This window comes from Carettochelys insculpta, chromosome 5 (assembly GCF_033958435.1).
Source record: "Carettochelys insculpta isolate YL-2023 chromosome 5, ASM3395843v1, whole genome shotgun sequence".
NCBI classification, from domain to species: domain Eukaryota; kingdom Metazoa; phylum Chordata; order Testudines; family Carettochelyidae; genus Carettochelys; species Carettochelys insculpta.
In genome coordinates, this window is record NC_134141.1 from 125,437,667 (window position 1) to 125,460,238 (window position 22,572).

General features: G+C 48.9%; 1 protein-coding gene across 2 annotated transcripts in view; it reads right to left on the reverse strand.

Moving 5' to 3' along the window:
- Window positions 1–3,830: 3,830 nt before the first annotated feature.
- The window catches only part of LOC142013884 (myogenesis-regulating glycosidase-like), a 30,655-nt gene continuing 11,913 nt past the window's right edge, over window positions 3,831–22,572 (reverse strand). For both annotated transcript variants that reach the window (XM_074995853.1, XM_074995854.1), the window contains 2 exons: window positions 10,133–10,186; window positions 3,831–6,996 (listed from right to left, as the gene is read on the reverse strand). In XM_074995853.1, coding sequence (XP_074851954.1) covers window positions 4,775–6,811 — 2,037 coding nt within the window. In that variant the 5' untranslated portion in view covers window positions 6,812–6,996; window positions 10,133–10,186 and the 3' untranslated portion in view covers window positions 3,831–4,774. The remainder of the gene's footprint in view (window positions 6,997–10,132; window positions 10,187–22,572) is intronic.

A 22,572-nucleotide genomic window follows, 5' to 3' on the forward strand; every position in this document is an offset into this window, starting at 1 on the left:
CGAGGGAACGTCTACACGCCAAAGTAGCACACATCAAAATAGGGATGCCAGGCACAGCTGCAGACAGGGTCACAGGGCGGACTCAACAGCAAGCCGCTCCCTTAAAGGGCCTCTCCCAGACACAGTTGCACTAAACAACACAAGATCCACAGAGCCGACAACTGGTTGCAGACCCTGTGCACGCAGCATGGATCCCCAGCTGCCGCAGCAGCAGCCAGAAGCCCTGGGCTAAGGGCTACTGCACACGGTGACCATAGAGCCCCGCAGGGGCTGGAGAGAGAGCGTCTCTCAACCCCTCAGCTGATGGCTGCCATGGCGGACCCCGCTATTTCGATGTTGCAGGATGCGGATCGGCTACACATGCCCTACTTCGACGTTCAACTTCCAAGTAGGGCACTATTCCCATCCCCTCATGGGGTTAGCGACTTCGACTCTCGCCACCTAACGTCGATTTCAACTTCGAAATAGCGCCCAACACGTGTAGCTGTGTAACCCTCATTAGCCATGTTGAACGTCGAAGTAGGGCGCTATCCCCATCTCCTGATGAGGATAGCGACTTCGACGTCTCGCCGCCTAACGTCGAAGTTAACTTCGAAATAGCGCCCGACGCGTGTAGCCGTGACGGGCGCTATTTCGAAGTTAGTGCCGCTACTTCGAAGTAGCGTGCACGTGTAGACATGGCTAATGAGGCACAATTAGTTCTCCAAGGCCGCGTCTACACGTGCACGCTACTTTGAAGTAGTGGCGCCAACTTCGAAATAGCGCCCGTCACGGCTACACGTGTTGGGCGCTATTTCGAAGTTGAAATCGACGTTAGGTGGCGAGAGTCGAAGTCACTAACCCCATGAGGGGATGGGAATAGTGCCCTACTTGGAAGTTGAACGTCGAAGTAGGGCACGTGTAGCCGATCCGCATCCCGCAACATCGAAATAGCGGGGTCCGCCATGGCAGCCATCAGCTGAGGGGTTGAGAGACGCTCTCTCTCCAGCCCCTGCGGGGCTCTCTGGTCACCATGTGCAGTAGCCCTTAGCCCAGGGCTTCTGGCTGCTGCTGCGGCAGCTGGGGATCCATGCTGCGTGCACAGGGTCTGCAACCAGTTGTCGGCTCTGTGGATCTTGTGTTGTTTAGTGCAACTGTGTCTGGGAGAGGCCCTTTAAGGGAGTGGCTTGCTGTTGAGTCCGCCCTGTGACCCTGTCTGCACCTGTTCCTGGCACCCTTATTTCGATGTGTGGTACTTTGGTGTGTAGACGTTCCCTCACAGCGCCTATTTCGATGTGGTGCTGCCCAACGTCGAAGTTGAACGTCGACGTTGCCAGCCCTGGAGGACGTGTAGACGTTATTCATCGAAATAAGCTATTTCGATGTAGCGTGCACATGTAGACGTAGCCCAAGAGGGCAGTCCTGACTGTTTTCAATGGTTCAACTGTTTATTACATTGCAAGTTGCACCCTCAAGGAGCAGGGTATAACCTGGGGCATCCAACCTTTGCAAGAGCAAGTTGCTCAGGCCTGGCCTCTACTTAGCACCTTTAAACTTAAACCACTCGAAGGAGGCTTAATTTGAGTTTAGCCCTTGTACTCTGTCTGGAGCATACGACTTCTACAAGTCTCTTCTGCCTCGGGCCAAAACTTCCAGCTGGCCCCTGGAGTACCCCAGCTGTCATGGTTCAATCCCAGTAAATAACAACTGAAAGACAGAGCACATAACATTCACTTGCCTCTGCATTTTCCTTAATAGAAGACTAGGAATGGGTGGCTGCTGGAATTCACCAGCTCTAGCCTTGCCTTGCAGTTCCAAAGAAGTTCCATGAAGAACTAACTCAGACGCATAACTCCCATTGACTTCAATGGTGCAAGAGCAGCCACCATCTTCTTACAGGCTTGATATCTCAGGCAAGCCCAAGCACTTAACTGGGGCTTCTGGAGCCAACACCCCAAGTCTCTACAGTTTGAGATGGTGAGCCAGGCATCGTAGGTGAGGCAGTGGTAGATTCACAGCCTCCATGGCTCACATATAGAGGAGACGGTTACCACACACACAGAGGCAGGTTACAATTGCTGTCGCAGGGCATTCCATATGCTTCATGAAAATAGGCCAAGGATATGAATGACGTCGCTGGGATATGTTTTACGCCAACTACCTCATGTAAGATATTACTGGAAAAGTTATAGGCTATGGAGTAAGATTTTCCCATTTGTATGCACATATCATCCTTGTACAACAAGGGAGGATTCTGGACTATACACCAGTGTTGTTAAAGCAGCCCTGTAAGTGAGGGCTGTTAATGGTACTTTGGGGCTATAACGGCCCATTAGCAAAGAGAAAATGAGCTTAGCCTTCCTGCAGACGTGGGTCAGCCCATGAAGTGTGGAGATGGGAGTACTGCAGAGGCAGGTGACCCCATACTGCAATCCATTTAAAACTACGGCTCCTTTTTCACGATAGCTGAAAGAATGGCCTCTCGCCTTAGGCAAACCCCACTTAAAGGTAAGGTCATCCAGGTTGTCCCTTCTCCCTGGTTACTACCCCACCCAAGCTGAATGCTGGAAACATCTAAGACTGAACTGGGGTGAAGGGGAGGGGATTGGGCCCAGACTGAGAGGCTTTTCAGTCGAGGAAGGAAGCTATTAGAACAACTTCGAGGGTGAGATATTACATGTAACTCATCTCTTCAGTGTATTAAGCTTAGCTTGCTTGTTGGGTTTTATTTTGGTTAGTAACCTACTTTATTCTGTCTGCTATCTCTTATGACCACTTAACTTGTACAGCTTAATAGAATCGCTGATTAATGAACCCAGTGTAAATAATTGTAACCGGGGAGGGAGAGCCCCTATGTGTCGCACTCTCTACCTTGAGGAAGAAAAACAGTAAGAACTTACCCTCTATAAAGTTTTCTAGAGCATAAGATGGATTTATCTGGGGTTCAGGGCCTACTGGGGATGTGCACCTGGGTGCAGAGGCAACTCCCTTTAGCTGAACCTTCGCAGACCTGAACAGATCTCAGTGTCTGTATTATACTGCAGAGGGCTGCGACCCTGTCTCTGTGGCCATCCTGGAGGAGGCCGGAGGGCTTGGCTCAGCTGGCCAGATTTGAGTAGCCCAGAAGAGCAGGAAGATGGGCTCAGTGCTATGTGAACATATCAAGTGACAGTCCCAAGGGGGTCCCAGCAACTGAAACCATTACAATCACTACCTACCTTCGGGCCAAACTTCAGATTTCTTACTTCCAGCAGCCCTGTTTTCCATGTAGATCCCTGCACAGAAACTATTGATGACTAGGCTCTTTAAAAACAGCAACAGAGAAAAAACTGGCCCAAGACACTTTGGACAAAATTGCGACAGTTTGAGAGCCTGCCATGCAATACTAGCTTAACTGGACTGAGTGCCATAACCTTCCCTGGAAACAATGGAAAAGCCCGATCAGCACAGCCCTGTTCAGGGCAACTGTCATTGGTTCTCATATCAATTAAGTCTGTCAACATCAAAACAGCTGGATCCATTTGTGTGTGGTAGACAGACACCTGCAGTCTCTGGGGAGTGTCACACGCATTCTTGGAGCCGTTACTTTGCTTCTGGCAAGCCTGCAGCCAATAGCTAAGCGGCCAGCACCCCTATAAAAGGGGAAGGAGAAGAATCTGCAGGATAGGGGTGTAACACAGAAATCCAATTTACTCCTTTGAAAGAAGCTATCCAGTACAAATGCAGCTCTGTGGGGAGGAGTGCATTCAGCAGAATCGGTGCTCTAGGAGTATCGGAGTGGTAGCCGTGTTAGTCTGGATCTGCAAAAGCAACGAGGGGTCCTGTGGCACCTTAGAGACTCTCTAAGGTGCCACAGGACCCCTCGTTGCTAGTGCTCTAGGAGGAGATTCCCACCAGCAAATATTACCATAGGCTAGGTTGACATAATGCAGCCTGCCCAGTTATGTAAGGTATAGGTAAAATACTTGCAGGTAAGTCGAGTAACCTGGCCTGCCTGGCACTCGAGAAGGTAGAGAGGTTGGGCATTTGGCATTCAGCCCAAAGTTGGATTAAAGAAAAAAATATCGATTTATTCTCTTAAAAAGTCATTTTTAAATAACATTTGCCACATTATAAAATATAAGGCCATTGTGCTGTAGTAATCCACTGCTTCCTGTGTTAGAATCATTCCCAGTTCCCTTCCAACATTACTTTCACCCCAGGATTGGGGCTGTGCTCCCTTTGTTCAGCTGCAGACCATCTATGTAGCTTCCAGCAACTCAAAGATGGTGCTTCATTTGTCATAAAACAGAGTGGTGTGCAGCTAGATGGCCCAAGGACCATGAGTCTCAACATACACTGCTTCCTCTTTCACTCAGCCTTTCATTGAGATCAAGGAGCAAGGCATTATGGAATTTGGATTCATAGGCTGAACCTGGGTGGGGGGAGCCTGTGGCAAATATTGTAGCCTCCACCCCACGTTTCTGAAGGAGAAATAAAAACCAACACATGCTGCACAGCTACAAACCCAGGGGTGCTTTTACCTCTTGAATTCAGAGATCTGAAAAGGTCTTGGCTTCCTATATGCACCTTGTGATGCTATTATTTCTCCTGCATATCTATACACCTCAGCCCAAACTGGAATGTGTCTCTTTGACAAGATACCGGATATTTAAAAACCCCAAAGATCTGTTAATTTCCCATTCTTGCACTAGCCCCTTCCAAAATCATACTGTGCATTTAGAATTGTTTTTTGTTTTCAGGTACTAAAGTAAGGCATGACTGTCACAAAGCTTCAAGCTGATGGAGGAGCCTGCTAAGATACCCAGAGGAAATAAGCAACTTCATCCAAGTCAACCGGATAGTCTGTTAGCAGGACTGGGGTTTTATCAAACAGCTCCCCTTTGTAACTGCGCCATTTGCCAGCGGGGAGGTACACATCTCGCTCTTGCTTGCCCAGCTCCAGGACAGGGGCCACCATGAGGGTATCTCCAATGAGAAACTGGGAGTCAATCTTGTGAGCAAATTCATCACTGGGAGAAATCCACCAGATGGGCCGTATGATGGGATCTCCCGTGTCGGTGACCTCCCCAGCCAGCTCCAATAAGAGAGGGGCGACCAGGGACTCGTGCAGCTCCGTGAACTTCTGTGCTATGTCTATCACTTCTTTGTCATAGAGCCAGGGGGGTATTGAGAACTGCATGGAGGGCATGAATGCCGACAGCTCCAGCCAGCGGATGTACAGCTCCTGGTCTGGGATTTCAACAGCGCCTTCCGTCTTGTTTGGCAGAAAGTTTCCTCCAATCATGTCAGCTGAAATGAAAGGGTATCCCAGCATGCTAATGGTGAGCACGGTAGGGATCAGGGACTTGAGGCCAAGCTCATATCCCCAAACCGAGTCACGGTCGATGATGCGGAAGAAGCAGGAGATGTTTTGGGACTGATAGCCGACCCTGACTTCAGCGAGCTCATAGAATGGAATGGCCATTTCCGTGTACCGTCTGGACCAGATGCTGGGATCTGACAAGGGTCTGAAGGTGCTGAACTGCTTTGGCAGGTAGCTCACCTCACCGGCATCAAATTTAAAGGACGCTATGCCATACTTGGACCGCAGTTGCTTCAGGTGGCTCTGAAACCACTCCCTGGCCGCGGGATTGGTAAAATCCAATATGGCCCCAATACCGTTCCACCACTTTACCATGGCGGGCAGTTGCCCTGTCGGCTCCTTGATAAAGAGCTGCCGCTCTATTCCCACGCCAAAATTGGAGGAATTGTAGTTGATAAAGGGATGCGTCCACAGGGTAACTTTAAATCCCTCTTCTCGCAGCGTTTTGAACATCTCTGTCACATTAGGGAACTTTACCGGATCAAAGTCGAAGTCGCCATAACTCTGTGTGTAGGTGTCATCGATTTCAATATGGCTGCAATTAAAACGGTACTTTTTAATCTTTTCTGCAAAACGCAGCAGCTTATCCTGGTCAATCTCGTTTTTGTAGAGAGCCCATGTGGACCAGATGGGATACCGGAAGGCATTTTCTGATGGGATCTTAGAAGGCTTGTTGAAGTACCTCCGCACCATGTATTTGTGAATGGAGGTCACGTCCGAGCCGACGCAGACACGGTAGCTCAGCTCCGGGAAAGGCTGCTGCCCAAGGGGAGGTTTGTAGGGAGAATCCTTATACCTGGCCTGAAAGAAGAGCGACTGTTCGCTGGCGTTGAACCCCAGGTGGAAGGGCACCGAGTCATTGATCTTTATAGCTGCTGCTTTCGAGGACAGCCAGTACCTTTCCAAGATGCCTCCAAAGCTGTCCCTGAAGGAATACACGTCACTCGTCACAAAGGGCATGGGCTCCTGGTACCCCGGGAGTCTGATTGGCCAGTGCTGGACGCTCATCTCGCAGCCCCCGTACCAGTGAGCGTCCTCCCAGAACATGGTGTGCTCGACCACCGTGTCCACCACAAACTCCTCCCAGCGGACACGGTAACACATCACCGTGTCCTTGGGCTTGACCGTCTGAATGAAGAAATTCAACTTCCCCTTGTCTGATCTGGTGCAGGTTAAAATCTCCTTTTCCTTCGAGCAAGATTCCAGGTCGAGGGCTCCTGACCGGAAGGCCAGTCTGAAGACCACCTCTCCCTGTTGGTTTTTGATGATGAACCCATCCTTCCTCAGGTCCATCAATTCCGTCTTCAGCCTCTCTGCCTTCCTGAGAGAGGCCGTGTAGTAGCACCAAGCCACCACCGCCGCAATGAACAAGAGGAGCCCAACAACTATTGCTCCAATCATTGGCTTCAGCTCCTTGGGTGGCTTCTGTTTCACCGGGGTAAAGTTTTCAGGTAGGAACGTGTACATGATGCTGTCCTTTTTGATGGGCTCTCTCCTAAATAAGAGAGACAGCAGCTTGTTTTCCACAAAGCTGAAATCTCTTAGTTACTTTAGGTAGAGTTCTAGTCAGGCACTTAAAAAAAGGAAAGCAACATTAGTTTATGCAGCTGTAATATCTTCTCTAGATTCCTTGAATCCCTGAACGCTGGTGCCTGAAACAGAAGGGGGGAAAATACATGTAAGTAATCCTCCTGTCACTCAAATATATTACAGCAGATAGGGGAGGTCTACACAGCAAAGTTATTTCGGAACATCTAATAACTATCCTAGCATCTACACAATGCAACTGCTATTTTGAAATAATTTTGAAATAGTGGTTGGCTTATTTCGAATTGGTCAACTTCAATCTACGAGGAATAACACCTATTTTGAAACAGCTATTTCAAAATAGGTGCTGTTAAGTCAGCGAATAGAGCCTATTTTGAAATAAGCCATAATGAGTCCAATGGCTCTATTTCAAAACAGGCTCTATGCGTGTAGCTAACTGCTATTTCGAAATGCATTTTTGTGTGTTGCGGTGTTCCTTTGAAATAAGGTATTTCAGAATAGCTATTCTGGAACATTTTATTTCGGATAAGGCTGCTGCATAGACATACCCTGAGAGACCAACAATGGGTAAGCTGGTAGCCCCTGTTCTGAAGGGCTAACAATCTAAACAGACTCAGAGGGATAGTTGTGTTAGTCTGTAGGGATCCCTGCTACATAAACCCTGGATTCTTATTATCTGCTCCAAATCTGAAGAAGTGGGTTTTACCCACAATAAAGACACTTGGTGGTGGTTAAGGTGCTACAGGACTGTTTGTGTTTCATTTAAACAGACAAGGCAGACAGGGTGGCGGAGGAGTAGAACACACAAACAGAGTGAATGTAATGGCAGGAAACATCGTGTTAGAGGCAATCCACCAAAAGGGAGGGAGTTTAGCTAGGAGGGGGATCAGCTAAAGAGAAAGCAAAGGGCATAGTGAGGGGTCAGTGATAACAGGGTACGGGGCAGGGGAGAAGAGGGAAAGAGGGGCAGAGGTGGATTACAGTAGAATTGAAGAGCCTATGAGGGAGGCATACAGGAAGAGTAAGCACTAATCAGTTCGGAGAAGAGGAAGTCCAATCTAGACTTTAGAAAATGCACTACGAAATCAAGTATGTCCAGAGGTCCCTGCATTGGCTGATTCCACTACTGGTGGCTAACACAGTGGTCCCCAAAGTGTGCATTAAGGGTTGAAGGTGGGGTGCACAGCAGGGCCCAGGCCAAACCACCCAGCTCAGTCCTCAGGTCTTGACTATAGTTCTGGTCCTGGCCCTGCCCTGGCCCCTGGTCGAGCTGCAGCTCAGTTCCCTGCTGCAGTGTAGCCTACTGGCTTGGCCAGAGCTTTGCATCCAGCTACAAGCCCAGCTCCACCCCTGTTCCCAGCTGCAGCCAGCCCAGGTCTCAACTTCTGGCTCTTGGCCAGACTGTGAATCCAGCCCACGCCTCAGTGTCCCAGCTCTGCTCCTGCTCCCCCGCATGGCCCCAGCTCCAGTCACGCCTCCATCCCAGGCCCAGTTCCCAACTGCGGCTGGGTGGAGAGAAGGGCACGGACAGAGTAAAGGAGGAGACGAGGTGAAAAGGCAGATGGGGTTTTCACATCAAACTGGCTCACAATGCGACATTTCCATACGGTTCACCAGGCCAAAACAATCTTTTGAGTCAAGTCTGTCAAAATGTTTTCTTCTTTTAAAAAGGGAATGTTTTTACCCCAAATTGTCAACCTTACTATGGTGGAGCAGCTGCCTCGCACAAGGAGCAAGGTTAGAAGAGAGGTGGGCAACCTGTGGCCCAGCAGAGTAATCTGCTGCCGGGCTACAAGACATTCTGCCGATGACCATTCACAGGCACAGACCCCTGTGGCCGCTGTTTGCCATTCCCAGCCAATGGGAGCTGCTGAAGTGGCAACCAGCATCTTCCTGCAGCTTGCCACAGCTCCCATTGGCTGGGAACAGCAAACTGCAGACACCCGGGAGGTGCAGGGTGCTGTGCCGGCAAATGGTCATTGTTGGCAAAATGTGTCCTAGCCCGGCAGCGAATTACTCTGCTGGGCCATAGGCTGCCGATCATGGGGTTAGAATCAGCTCTCAAGGAGGCTGCATAGAACCCCAGCCCATTAGAAAAGGCCTTCTTGGGAGAGCCGATCAAGGGAAGACATGCTGCAGCAGCCCCTATGAAAGGCTGCAAAGCAGAGGGTGAGCTCTCTCTGGAGAGCGAGAGGGAAGGACTCATCACCACAACGCCTTCTGTTGGTCACGCTGGGAATTAACTTAACCACAGGAGCATCTTCTACTAGTGGTGTCTCGTTTGTGGGGGCAGCGGAAGTAACAGCAAGCAAGACACTGCTAGATGAAGATGTCCCGGTGGTCTGAGCGCTAATTCCCAGCACGACTAGAAGAAGGCATTGTGATGGTGAGTTCTACCCCGTTACAATTACCCACGTTTTTGGATTTGGATTCAGACATTCATTGTTCTCATTGAAAAATAGAGTTGACACTTTGGGGTGGAAACCAATGCTGAAAACACCAGAATTTCCTGTCAAATGGAATTCCTGAGTTTTCACCTAGCAGTAGTCAGACTACAGATGTGTTGAAGGGATGATGGCAATCACAGAAGTACAGCACTAGGACGTCTTAGTTTTAAAAGTCTGGATTAAGGCATTAGCTTGCCCAAGATTACAGGCTAAACTGCAAACATCTCTGCTGGGCCTTGCTAATTAATATCCTTGGAAGAGTAACCAGGCGATGATCTCCAAGCAACCAAACTTAGTCTCATCTAGCTCTCGGTCTGTGCCGTGGAGTTAACTCAGGTTATCTTCACTCAGCTAACAATTTTAGACTTAACCTACCTCACGGGAGAGCATCCTCCCTGTGAAACACTGCTCCAAATGCACAGAGTGGTTGGACAGGATGCTGACAAGTTGGGCTAACTCAAACATCCACCCATCCCCTCTGACTAGTCAGCCAAATGGAGTTAAAAGCAGCACCATGCTTGAATTAAAGGTTTGTGTGTGCTGAGGGTGCGGCAGACATGGCAGTAGCCTGCATAAACCTTATGGAATTAAGTTTAATTTTCTCAAGAGTTCATTGTTTTTAACAATGCAAATGTGTATATGTTACTGGGGGATTGTATGTAATTAATGGGAGACAAGACTAAAGTAAACCCGAAAAGCGTTTTTAGCTTCAAAGGACTCTTAAAACAACAAGTCAGAGAAGACAGAACAGTTGAGTGGCTCTCCTAGGGGAAGGAGAATACAATTTACTTACCTACAGATGTATCTTTTGAAGCTGAGCTGAGAAGAAACATTGTTTGCAGATCACCTGTTATGAAGACAAGATCAGATGCCCAAATAAATGAGTGACTCACAGATTGGTGCCTGTTCTGAGACAACAGCTGTTATGAACAGAAGACCATAGAAAAAACTATTTTGTGGTTCACTGGCCACAGCCCTTGTTGGACTTACAGCGATCTCTGATAAGCTCACTAGCATGTGTGTAGCTTCCTTATCATTTTAAAGGTTTCTCTGTACTGCAGTGCTTTCACCATTAGAATAAAGGTGCTTGCTTAGATCTGTGTGGTAATTTTATAGTTTTTTAGAGACTCCAAGGAGAAAAGCACAGAAGACTGGCTTAGGCAACCTCATTGCTCTGGGGAATTCAGGATTGATAAGGAACTGTGCAGTGGAGAAATACCCTGGTGAGGAGAGAGAGAGATGGATGTGGCTCTCCGCCTGAGAGGGGGGACGGTCGGGGAGCCAGAAGCCATGGAATGGGTGTCCTTGCCGGATCCTGTAAAAGGACTATAGATACCGTTTAGAGCAACTGCATCAGATGTAACTAGAATTAACTCTGCTGGGAAGACAAGACCTACAAGTTATAGTTAATGGGAGGCTTCAGAGGCACTGTACAGACATTAGATCTGGATGAAGAAAGCAACAACCCCCGCAGCCTCAGGGTTGCAGGGTGAGGAAGGATGGCTGGTTTTGCTAATGAGTGCTAATGACCCCCAACCACAGGCTCTCTCTAATGAGCAAAAGCCATCATGATGCTGCTCCTCTGTGGCTCTGCTCCAATGTTACACTCTGTGCAGCAGCAGCCGCCAACAGAGGGTTATTAGAAACCCATTTGGAGGCTTGCATATGCCAAGTTCCTCGTGGCTTTCACTTGGCTGCCAGCTTGCTTGGCCCAGCCAGAGAGTGTAAGAATAGAAAGTGCAAAATGAGAACAGGAGAGCGAGCAGCAAGGGTGAGAGAACATTGGGAGGGAGCACAAGAACAGAGACACACAAGGGAAAAAGAGGCCACATCCTCAAAGCAGGGCAGCTGAGCACACAGGAGAAAGCATCAGCCAAGCACTTCTTTGCCTAATGGTCAAGCATTTGCCTGTTGTATATTTCTCTTTCCCCGTATCCCTCGGCCTCCTCACAAATCTCACTGGAAAAGATCTTTGACCATTAGAGCTGGTCAAACTGTTCTCCAGCAAAGCAGGGTTTGGTGCATTGAAAGCTTGTTATTAACAAAAGTGGAATTTTCACATTTCAGATTTTGTTGGAGAAGTTTTATAAAGAAAATCAAAGGGTGCATTTTCGTTTTGATCAGCAAGGTCCAACCATTCCCGTTCTCACTTCACCCACACGGCAGGAGGAGGGGAGAGAAAAGTCAGAGAGTTCCCGCTGCTCCCACCTGGGAAAGAAGTTTTTCTACTGAAACTTCAACAACCAAGCCTGTGACATGTCCTCCTCCTCTCCACAGCTCTAAATAAAGCGTTTGGAATGATCACAAGAGCCAACTTCCCCTGGGCTCAGAGAGTCCTCAACCCCTCCACCCTCATCTCCGCTCTTCTCCCAGTTCCCACACCTCCACCCCCCCATTCACGGAATGTGCCCTATCCCCTCTCCTCCCTGAGTTTCCCACATGCCACAGGGCAGGGCGATGGCAGGCAGGGGAAGGAATTGATCAATGGGGCTGTCAGAGGCAGAGGGGAGAAGCTGGCTGCTGGTGGGTGCGAAACACCCACTAATTATTTTCCTGGTGGTGCTCCAGGCCCAGACCACCCATGGAGTCAGCCCCTATAGGAAAGGCTTCTGTAGAGGTAAAGAATGAATGAGTGGGGGGGGGGGTAATTTTTGGGGGGAGGCTACTCCAAGATTTCGGTCAGTGGTCAAGGGCTGCACATTTCTGTAGAGGGGATGCGGAGTCTTGAGATGGAGGTTGGGTGCAGAAAGGAGCTTGGGGTGGGCATTGGCGTGCAGGGTCTGGAAAGGGGTATGGGTGCAGGAGAGGACTCTGACCTAGAAGAGCGTTGTAGAAGCAGGTGCAGGGACTAGGAGGGAGTTGGGATGCGATGTTAGAAGTGGGCTCTGTCTGGGAGGCACTTAGGTAAGGAGTGCCCAGCCAGCAGCACTCAGAGGCACGCTTGCCCACTGTTCCATGTGGCGCTCTGCTCTGGCGTGTGCGTGCGTATTCACAAACTGCCCCACCTTCAGCAAAAAAAAAAAAAAATCACTCAGTTCCTATTGGCTGGTTTCTGGCCAATAGCAGCTGAGAGATTTTTCTGGGGGTGGGGGCAGCACCTGATGCTCTCTCCCTTCCGCTGCTGTCGGGGCTGAGCATAGGCTGAATTAAAAGGCTTGGCAGGCCGGATGCAGCCTGCAGCCATCTCTTTCCGGCCCGACTTAGTGTGTAGTACAAAGCACCTCCACCCACTCCAAGCTAGCCTACAAAACCATGTTTCTGTTACAACCTCTCCCACGCATGTGCTGAGGCAAATTCTCCTCCAGCTTGCCCCTTTCGACAGTCAGTGGTACACGACAATGCCAGGGACCGGGCATTAGGGAGTCTGGTCCCACCTTTGCCTGTTTAGGCTGCAAGCTTTTGGTCAGGAACTCTCTCGTACATGTGTGTTCAGCACGCAGAACAGTGAGGCCACCAATGAAAACTGGGATGGCTCCCAAGTACCAAGATATCCAAGAGTTCCTAAACCCCTTAAATGCTCCTGCCTGTAGGTGTTGACTATATAGGTGCTCCAAGGCTCAAGCACCCACCTGTATCCCATCAGCTTTTAAATAACATAGAGTGCATCCAATGGGGCTGGATTCTTCTTTTGTGGACCCTGTTGCTTAGGCTGTGGCCCTGCTCCCCACTTCTCCTGCCAGGGTGCCTTGAGGGCCTTCCCCACTTGGCCTGTTCCCCCTGAGGACCCACCACTGCTTAGGTAATGTGTCCACAACAGGGCCAGGTACTGCTCCAGGGACACCAGTTAATGTGGCTGTGATAGAGAGAGAAAGAGAGAGAGAGAGAGAGACAGACACAGGCTGGATGTGTATGTGACAGGCGGAGCAGCTCACAGCAGCTATGGATGACCCCCTGAGGCTGTAATCTAAGCTGGCAGGTAACACCTCTGTCCCTGACCAAAGGGCAGGGAGGAACCCAGTTGGGTTTTGAATCAGAAGGCGGTAGTTGGAAGCAGAGAGAGGGAGAGGGAAGGCAGCCAGCCTGGGCTGAGGGGAGGCTAGACCCGACATGGGGCACCCCTTGGGCTCCTCTCTCCAAGATGGGTTGGAATGACCATCTCTGCCGGCTGTACTGACACCTCTGTGCTAAGCTGGGCCTCTGTCGACTATTTAATAAGCTTCCCGTTCTACCTGCTGAGGGAGAGTCACTCCTGCCTGAGGACAGGGTGCTGTGCTTGGGGGCCCTAGAGCCCCATGACAGTGACACAAAGTCAAATGCGTACAGTCAAGTTGGCTCCTGAAAGCCACACCCCGCCCCCCTCCCCCCAGTCCTAGTCCAGGTGAACACAGCCCTAAGGGGTCTCTGGAGACATGACTAATGTCAGCCAGCCTGCCTACTGGTAGGTGTCCTAAATAGCATGGTCCACAAGATGCCAGGCCGCAGCAGCCCCAAGGCCACCCTGGCACTGGATTCCTGCTGAGCTTGAATGGAGAGGTTCCCATGCAGCATTGAGAAACAAGACGGCTGCATACGATGCCGTGATCCTACTCCCAGGGATAATGAGTGCTTGGAGTCATGTCATGAGGCCTACGCCCTGTCATTGGCTATATGTCAGCGCCGACCAGGCACCAGTGTCAGCTCCCTCTCAAGGGACAAAGTCATTTGTCATTATTTAGCACTGTGTAGTACCTGGAGGCCTGCCTGCCGACACACCTGGAGCAGTCTGCAGGGTCAGTGCAGGACTACCTGGCAGCTATACTAAGGACTACGTGTACTGTAATAGGAGTCCCTTCAGAAAGCACACAGAGTACCATCAGAATCCCACTGTCCTTTAGGAGGACTTTTGTTTGTGAGCCTGAAATAGCCTGGATACACGGGAAAGGGACAAAACAAACCCGTATAGCCATTCTAAACTAGCTGTCAGTGCACAGTGAACCGAGCCACTGTCTTTCCTGAATAAGCCTGCTTTCTGGGGGTTACGAGGCGAAACGCCCACAGAGATCCCGTTCCCATTGCGGGGCTGGTTGTGACCCCTGTGTTTAGACTGCCCAACACTTCCACTGAAAAAGTTTGTGACCTTTCTTGGAGAAGTTCTGTTGCATTAGTTAGGCCCTAGTTGTGAGTTCAGCTGCAAAAAAGGAGTGAATGTTTTTAAGATGTCACAGATGTTGATGGAAAAAGGTACGAACAGGATGTGATGGGATCCTCGTGGGTTGCAACCTGGCACTGGGGGCTGCTGTGCCCCTGAACTCTCTCCAGCTTGGGCTGTCTCTCACAATGACTGGCTACTGACCAGCAGCAAACCCTTCCGGGCACTGTGATCACTCAGCATAACATATGGAGATCCCACATGCAGCTCGATTGCATGAACATTCCCCAGATCTACTCAGAAATCACTCAGAGAAAGGCACCAGCCACATCCCCCAGCTCCCAGCACTGCACCTCAGGAATACACCGTCTAATTCAGTGGTTCCCAACTTTTTCAGTAACATGACACACTTCAATGAGACAGACAAACAATCCAGCTGGAAAAAAGGGGGCGTGCCATGGAAACGATTGCTCATAAACCTCATGTTGACCATGGTTACGGTCTTAGAGAGGTTTGTAACACAGTAGTGCATACGAAAAGCTAAACAAGAATCAAATGCATTCATGTTTCAAACCCACCACAGAATGCACCGGATTAGACGGCGAGCACAGACATTTTCAAACTGCTCAATGCCATGCTGGGGATGTTGAGTAAACGAGTAGCCACTGCAAGCAGGCGCCCCTCCTCGCCAGCCCATTGGAACCAGGCTGCAGCATTTAAACCAGGTCCCAGCTCCAAAAGGCTCCCACCGCTCCCCTTGCCCCACCAGGTAGCGCGGGGTGGGCTCCCCACCAGCTCGTTCATGCCGGGAAGCAGCATTTCGGCTGCCTCCTGACATGAACGGGTCCTATGGGATCAGCATTTCCCCTCAAGGTGGCTCGACAAACCCCTTGCTGCTTGAGCCCCAGCTGGTGCAGGCTTGTCATTTTCCCCTGTGGTAGTTCTCTGAAGAGCTGTGACGAGGGGAAACTGAGGAAGTTTCCTGGCAGAACTGGAAAGTTCTCATGGCACACTGGTTGAAAACCACCAGTCTAATTTATTAATCAGTTCACCGCTTCATCAATGGAAAGGGGATCTATCCAGCCTTGATAAAATTCCTGAGCCATCTTACCAAACACTTCTGCCCGCCTGCAAGTAAAGATGGTCAAAAAAGCTTAACTGTTTATTAAAGATACAAGGTAAGTGGTATTATGTGAGACACAAGAAGGCAGAGTAGCAACCAAAGGAAAATAAAACACAAGCATGCAGTGTAATTAATCTCTTAACCGTATTCAACTGGGCAACAAGCTAGACTAAGCAGTTTCTCTCACCCCACTGGATACTGCAGTCCTTAACATAGAGGTTTGTCCCATAAACCTGGGCCACCCCCTCTGTTGGGCTCTTCAGAGTGACCTTGGTGCTTGCAGGACAGTGGGTGCAGGAGAAAGGCCAAGCTGGGGGCCATGGGGTTCTGTTTTATACCACGTGCCAAGTCCACACATCTGGGCCTTGCCGAATCCCCAAGCAAAGCCGAGCAATTCCCTTGGTGTGGCTTCATGCAGGTGAATCACCACACAGTGGCTTGCTTGCTGGAGATGTCTGTTCGACAGAACCCACCTGGGAGCTGGTCACCTCCCTTGTCATTGTCTCTGTAGAGCTAGTATTTGAGCACCCCCCCAACCCACCACATATTTTAATGAGAGCCCCCCGATGTAGTTCTTATTTCATATGCATCGATGATATACATACATCGATAGAGAAATGACTTCGGCAGATAATAATCTTGCCCCGGGACTGCACGTGGCCTGCTTTACAGACTGCGACAAGGTAAGGCTGGGAGGGGGTGAGAACAAGAGGGAAAAGCAGGGCTGGCAAACTAGCGGAGAGAGCAGCTGGGGAGGAAGCCGCCCCCGGGGCCAATTGGGGCCAGCTGGTCCCACGTAAGCCTGCTTTGAAAAGAACCCTTTGTCCAGTAGGACGGGGGGAGAGGAGAATGATAGGAGATGTGATAGAGGAGAGGATAGAGAACAAGGGGAGAGAGGCAAAAGGGGCTTTTCGAGAGGCACCGGAGGAGGAGGAGAGGAGTGCTCAGCTGCAAGGGGCTCAGGCCCTGCCCAGGAGGCCCTGAGATACGGTGTAAGGCCAAGCAGACTGATCACCCAGGAGGAACCAAACCAGAAGGGAGAACGTACTGCTGCCGCAGCTGCTGCCACTACCTGGAGGAGGTACGGGGGGGAGGAATCGACTGGGGAAGAGGCCCAGGGAAGAGCTGCGGCGTTCATAACAAGGGGAGCCCTCCCCCACCACTAGCAGCCACACTGGGTCCCTGGGCCGGAAGCTGGAACGAGTGGGTGGGGCCTGGGTTCCCCCCCAGACCACCCCCTGCCCCCCATCTCGAGAAGGGCAACGGTGTCGTGGCTGTGGGATAGTGGACTAAACAGAGGCTGGGAGTGAGGCGAGCCTTGCCACAAGACAATATCACAGTTATCAGAGGAGGAACAGGGGCTTTACAGAGTGTTCCTCCACGGTGTAGAACGTCACACAGGCAACAGACTGAACTAGTCCAGGCTAAAAGATCTCCCAACACCTCAAGAACTGTGTTGAGAGCACACCTGGTGAACAAGAAAAGCAGAATCAGAAATTAATTAAAATTACCCTGTTGGAAACTAGGCTTAACGAGAGGATGAGCTCCTCCATCCATCACACTTTGCTGGTCCTTAAAGAAAGAGACTTTAAAAAGGAGAAAAATTGGCTGATGGAGTCAGCTTCAGGTCTGCTACCGTCACCATCCCCTAGGACCTTAGTCCTTCTCTGTCCTAAATCAAAGAAATGCCTTGACTAGACCAGGTCAGAGAGACACCCAGAGTTTACCAGCACTTCCACTGGCTTCATCTGAATCTCAGGCATCTTCTGAGCTGAAACAGGATCAGCCTTTAACAGCAGAAACACTAGTTTATGTCACCTCACTTCTCTGCTCTCTTCCCCTGCAAAAGCAGAAGTTATTACAATGTTGAACACATCAAAGAGCCTGTCAAAGAAAGTCACTCCCTCTTCTAAAAACTCTCTCCAGCTGAAAGAAAGGGAAGCTGTTAAATGAAAGCCTGATTTAATGACTTACATTTCAAACGCTTTCACTGGTTTTCCTTTTTCTTTAGTTTTAATAATTGTTTAATGGTGTTTGCACGAGGATGCAAAGCAGAGATTGCTCTAAACCCAACCTCAAACCTTGCTTAACAGTGCTTTAATGTAGCACTACAAAACAAGAGCAGTCCCGCAGCACCTTAAAGACTAACACGTTTATTAGAAAACGAGCTTCCATGGGTAAGACCCTCTTCTTCCTTCAGAAGCTCCAGACTAACGCGGTTCTGAGACAAATGTAGCACTGTCACTATTCTCTCTAAATCAGTGGTTACAAACCTTTTCACTAGTGCAGACTCCCAAGCACCCCCCACACCGTTCGTGGAGCCCCATCAAGGCCAATTCTAGCTGCTATGCACACTTCATCAAAAGAAAAAGGAAAGCACAGTATAGATTTTCAGACAGCAATTCACAACATTATTGGAAGATATTTAATTTAAAAATAATTGTAACTTTGCAATTTATTTAAAACTTATTTTCTTTGATCACTTGTGTTTTTTTTTTTTGTTTGTTTTTTTTTTTTTACACTCACGGCCCCCAGGCTGGAAACCACCAATGTAAATGAATATAAAAGCTCTAACATCTTCCATGTTTAAAGAAGGCTTTTGAAACTGAGGGGAGCTTTGCCCCATAGGTTGTGTCTACTGCTCCATTTTTTCCATAGCTCCAAAGCCTACAGGGTGTTCTGCCTCCACCACAGATATTCAGAGGTCTCCTCTTTTGGCTCCAGCCTGGCCCTATGCTTTGTTTCCAGGGTGAGCTGCAGCTGTGTTGAACAACTGGATCTCAAGTTCCAAGGTGAAATCCTGGCCCCATTGGAATCAGTGAGAGTTTGGACCTTAACTTCAATGAGGACTTGATAACAGCCTTCAACTTACTGAAGGGAGGCTGGAGAGAGGCTGTTCACAGAGGTCACGGATGGCAGAACACGGAACAATGGTCTCAAGCTGCAGTTGGAAAGGTCCAGGTTGAACATTAGGAAAAACTTTTTCACTAGGAGGGTGGTGAAGCATTGGAATGGTCTACCCAGGGAAGTAGTGGAGTCTCCATCCCTGGAGGTGTTTAAGTCTCACCTCGACAAAGCCCTGGCTGGGCTGATCTGATGGTTTTGGTCCTGCTTAGAGCAGGGGGCTGGACTTGATGGCTTTTTTAGGTCTCTTCCAGCTCTATTGTTCTATGATTCGATGAGGACAAAATTTCATCCAAGAAACGTTGTGCTTACGATGACTTGGAGTGCGAGCATCTCCGTGACGTCTCACGGCTCTGACTTGGCATCCCACAAAGTGCTCACTGAGGAATTCCTTCAGCTGTCTCCAGCTCTGGTTTTCATTATTAACCCTTTCACAGCCAGCCTGAGGAAAGTTGCTCTTCATCAATTTGGCCCTTTATGCTCTTGAGAGAAGTGTTACTGCATGTCTAGCACGAGTGCCTGTGAGCCTGGACGCCTGGGCTCTGGTTCCAACTTTGCCACTGACCTGCTGTGTGACTTTGGGCAAGTCATTTCACCTTCCCCTGCCTCATTTTCACCATCTCTAAAATGGGATGGACACATACTTCTCCATCTTCCAGACAGGTAGTGACTGCAAAGTGGCCAAACAACTGAACGAAGAAAAGAAAACTGAATGAAGCCACAGTCTGTGAAGATGGTCTTTAAGAAAATAACATTGCCAGTAAGAGATAAGGAAGAGTTAATAAAGAACTGCTAAGTGTGGCGTTCTAACTAGTCTGATGCCCCAGAAATGATCCCTACCCTCCCAAAGCAGAGTTTATGGCCTTTCCTGGAGAACATCTGTATGGAGCTCAAGCTGACCCCTTGAGCACTACAGATGCCCTGTCTGAGGCTGAATTTGTGTTTTACAGAGTTTGGAGACGCTCAAAACATTTTAAAAAATATAAAGGCTGACGGCTGTACGAAGCAGCATCACGATGTATTTTATCTATTTCCATGGCACTCCAGACAAGCAGTTATCTAAACCTCTGGTGATTCTGAATGGATTATGTGAGTTAGGGAAATTTTAGCTTTTGTTGTCAGAAGGCTTGGGGGAGATTAAATGACTTGCCCAAGGCCACTCAAGCAATCTGTAGTAGAGGCAGGAATTGCACCCATTTCAGCTGGCCTAGTCTAGGCCTGTGCACTATACTGTACTCCCTCCCAGGCTGTCCTTTTGTTTGTGTATGGTCCACATACCCCTCCTTACGTGCCATGATTCCATCTCCCTGTAACATTAGCAATGCAGTCGTGTGGGCACTGCCAGCTCATGGAAAACAATAAGAACACTATCGTACAGAGATGTCGTGAGTCAGCAGCAACTCAGAGATGAAAAGCAGCAAGAGGAAAACAGTGATTCAGGAATGGCTGGGACCCCAGGATTGGAGGGAAAGTGAAGGGACACAAATGCTATTCAGAGATGGAATGGAGGGAAAACAGTGAAATGTGGATGAACGAATCTCTTCAGCCCTCGGTCAGAGGCCTTTAGCTTTCCAGCCTTTCAGTTGCTTTAACTAATGGGCTTGTTATGGAATTAAGGCCTGATTAGATCACATGGGGGATAGGTTTAATTAAGCAAGCTGCACAGCAGCCAAAATCCACAGAGTCCAGGGCTCCTTCATTCCTGGGCTTGAATACAATGGTAATGGAAAAAGGGGTTTTGCATCAACAGGTGGTTGCATTTCATTTTCTGCAGTTTAACCTGCGAATTTCTTTTTCTGCAGGTAGTCAGCCTGGGATCCTGTTCCCTACAGCACCATACCCGATTGGGACCCCACTCCAGTGCATTCTAATCATTGTTGGACGGGGCCTATAGTTAGTTGCAAAGGGATTTCTCCACTCCCTCTGAAGTGACAAACATTGACCATCGCTAGAACTGAGACTGGAAAACAAGAGGTAGAAGTCAGAGCTGCTAACGCAGACCCCTCTCTTCCTTAGAGACCTTTGTCATCTGAGGCATAGCAACTGGTACTGTTGGGAGAATTCTGCACCACTGTGCAATCCAGAATTTATGTTCCCCACAGAATATCAGATCTCCCATTGTCAGCCCTGTGCATGGCAGCCTGAGAGCTGACAACTGGAGGCCCGCCCCGTGTGGGCCTGACTGCCCGAGCCCCAGGCACGTGCAGAATTTTAAAATATCCTGCTCAGAAATTAAATCTTTTTGCTGTAGAATTCTGATCAGGAGTGAACTTGCTATCTCTCACTGCTGCAGAGTTCAAAGGATTTCAGAGTAGATTTTAGCACCAGAAGTTAGTGCATGAGTGCTGCTATTCATTTAGCCGCCAGGGCATGCAGGGTGCTATACAGGACACCTGTTTACCAAAGCAATGATAAGAATCCTGCCCAGAAGAAAATATTGTCCAAGGCCTTAATCCTGCAGGTAGGCAACACTTGGCCTATATCAGAAGTCCCTCTGAAGTCAATGCTAGGGAGCTAGAAACCATGTGGCTGGAAAGTCAGAGCACTTACTGACAGAGATGGAACATGGATAAAATCTGAGATAAGGTCCTACGGTTACAATACTCATTTTTCCCCCCACAAGCAATAGTTCCTCTAATCTTTTCCATCGGTGTGCAGAATAATTTTTACATGCACTGATGCATGTGTGAATGTGCACCACCAACGGAAACATAAAAACTTGCTAATCAGTTCGGCAGCATTTGCATTTCTCCGGAGTGACCCCACAAGCACACAACTACAGAGAACACCACCCACAAGTCCTGTTGGTTGTAAGTTTTAAAATAGAAAACTGGTTTTCGAACAAGGGATGACCAGAGGCTTTGTGATTAGCAGAGACTGAGATGATTAGCAAGGGGAGGATCATTGAAAAGATGAAGTAGCTATGTAGCAAAGCCTTGAACAAGAGGAATGATTTCTGGTGTTTTGATTGGGGGGGGAGGGGGGACTCAATGCCTAGGTGGCACCAATAAAATCACAGGCTTTATTAAGTGATAGAGTTGGTCATTTTATTTGTTTAACCAAAATTGAAATTCTGAGTTTTGGTATAAAAATGGAAATTGAACACTTGGTGGTTAAGAATTTTGTTGCTTTTAGGGGAAAAAAAAGTTTACAGAAAAGTACAGAGTTTCTGGTTTTCCTTTGAACCCAGAAAATGGAGTGGGGTGAGAGGGGAGAGTTTTAAAGTTTCCTGAAAAAGCAAAAAACCTGATTTATTAAATGAATTGTTAAAAAAAATTGGCAGTGCCTTGGCCACCACCTACCTCCTCCTCTCCTCTCCCATTTCCTTCCCAAAGTATCACTTCTTCCCACACTTTAATCTAGTGACAGCCCTGTAAAAGGCTTCCATCAAAACTGGCAGTAGTGCAGACTTCACACAGAGTTTCTGGCACATCTCCCCTTTTCAGGGGAACGGTTTTGTTTAAAATCGTTGTTGTCCCTGTAGGTTGGTTTGGTTTTGTTGAGTGGGGGTTTATTGAACAGGATAGGGACCAGTGTTGCTGGGGAAAAGTCTATTTCAAAGAGACAGATTTTGCAGCTTCCTAGGGAGGGTGGGATCCTGAATTCATCTGCACTCCCCGACACTTCATACTACTGCTGACTTCCTGTCCTAATTCCCACCCAGCCTCTTGACTATAACCCTGGTGGAGTGTGTCATGTTATAGTGTACAGGAATCACACAATGTTGCTTTCTTCTCATGCTGAACAAGTAGCAGTGTTAGAACCGATCTCGAGAACAAGAAGCCTTGTGGCACCTTATAGACTAACAGATATCTGTTAATCTATAAGGTGCCACAAGACTTCTTGTTGTTCTCGAAGCTACAGACGAACCCGGCTACCTCTCTGATACTTGTCAGAGTAGACCTCAGGTCTCTTGGGGGTCACTCGATAACAAGTAGGACATCTTCATATCACCCTCCTGTTTGTGAGTCCAGTGATGGGTGATCAGCCCAATTCTGGAGCTGCAGGTCTTGTCACAGAAGGGGCAGGGGCTGGTAGCTGTTGGAGGGCAGTTTTTGATACTCTTTCCTTCTCCTCGTTTGCACTGGGACCTCTCAAATTGTGCCCCCCGCCCCACCACCATCACAGATTAACACTC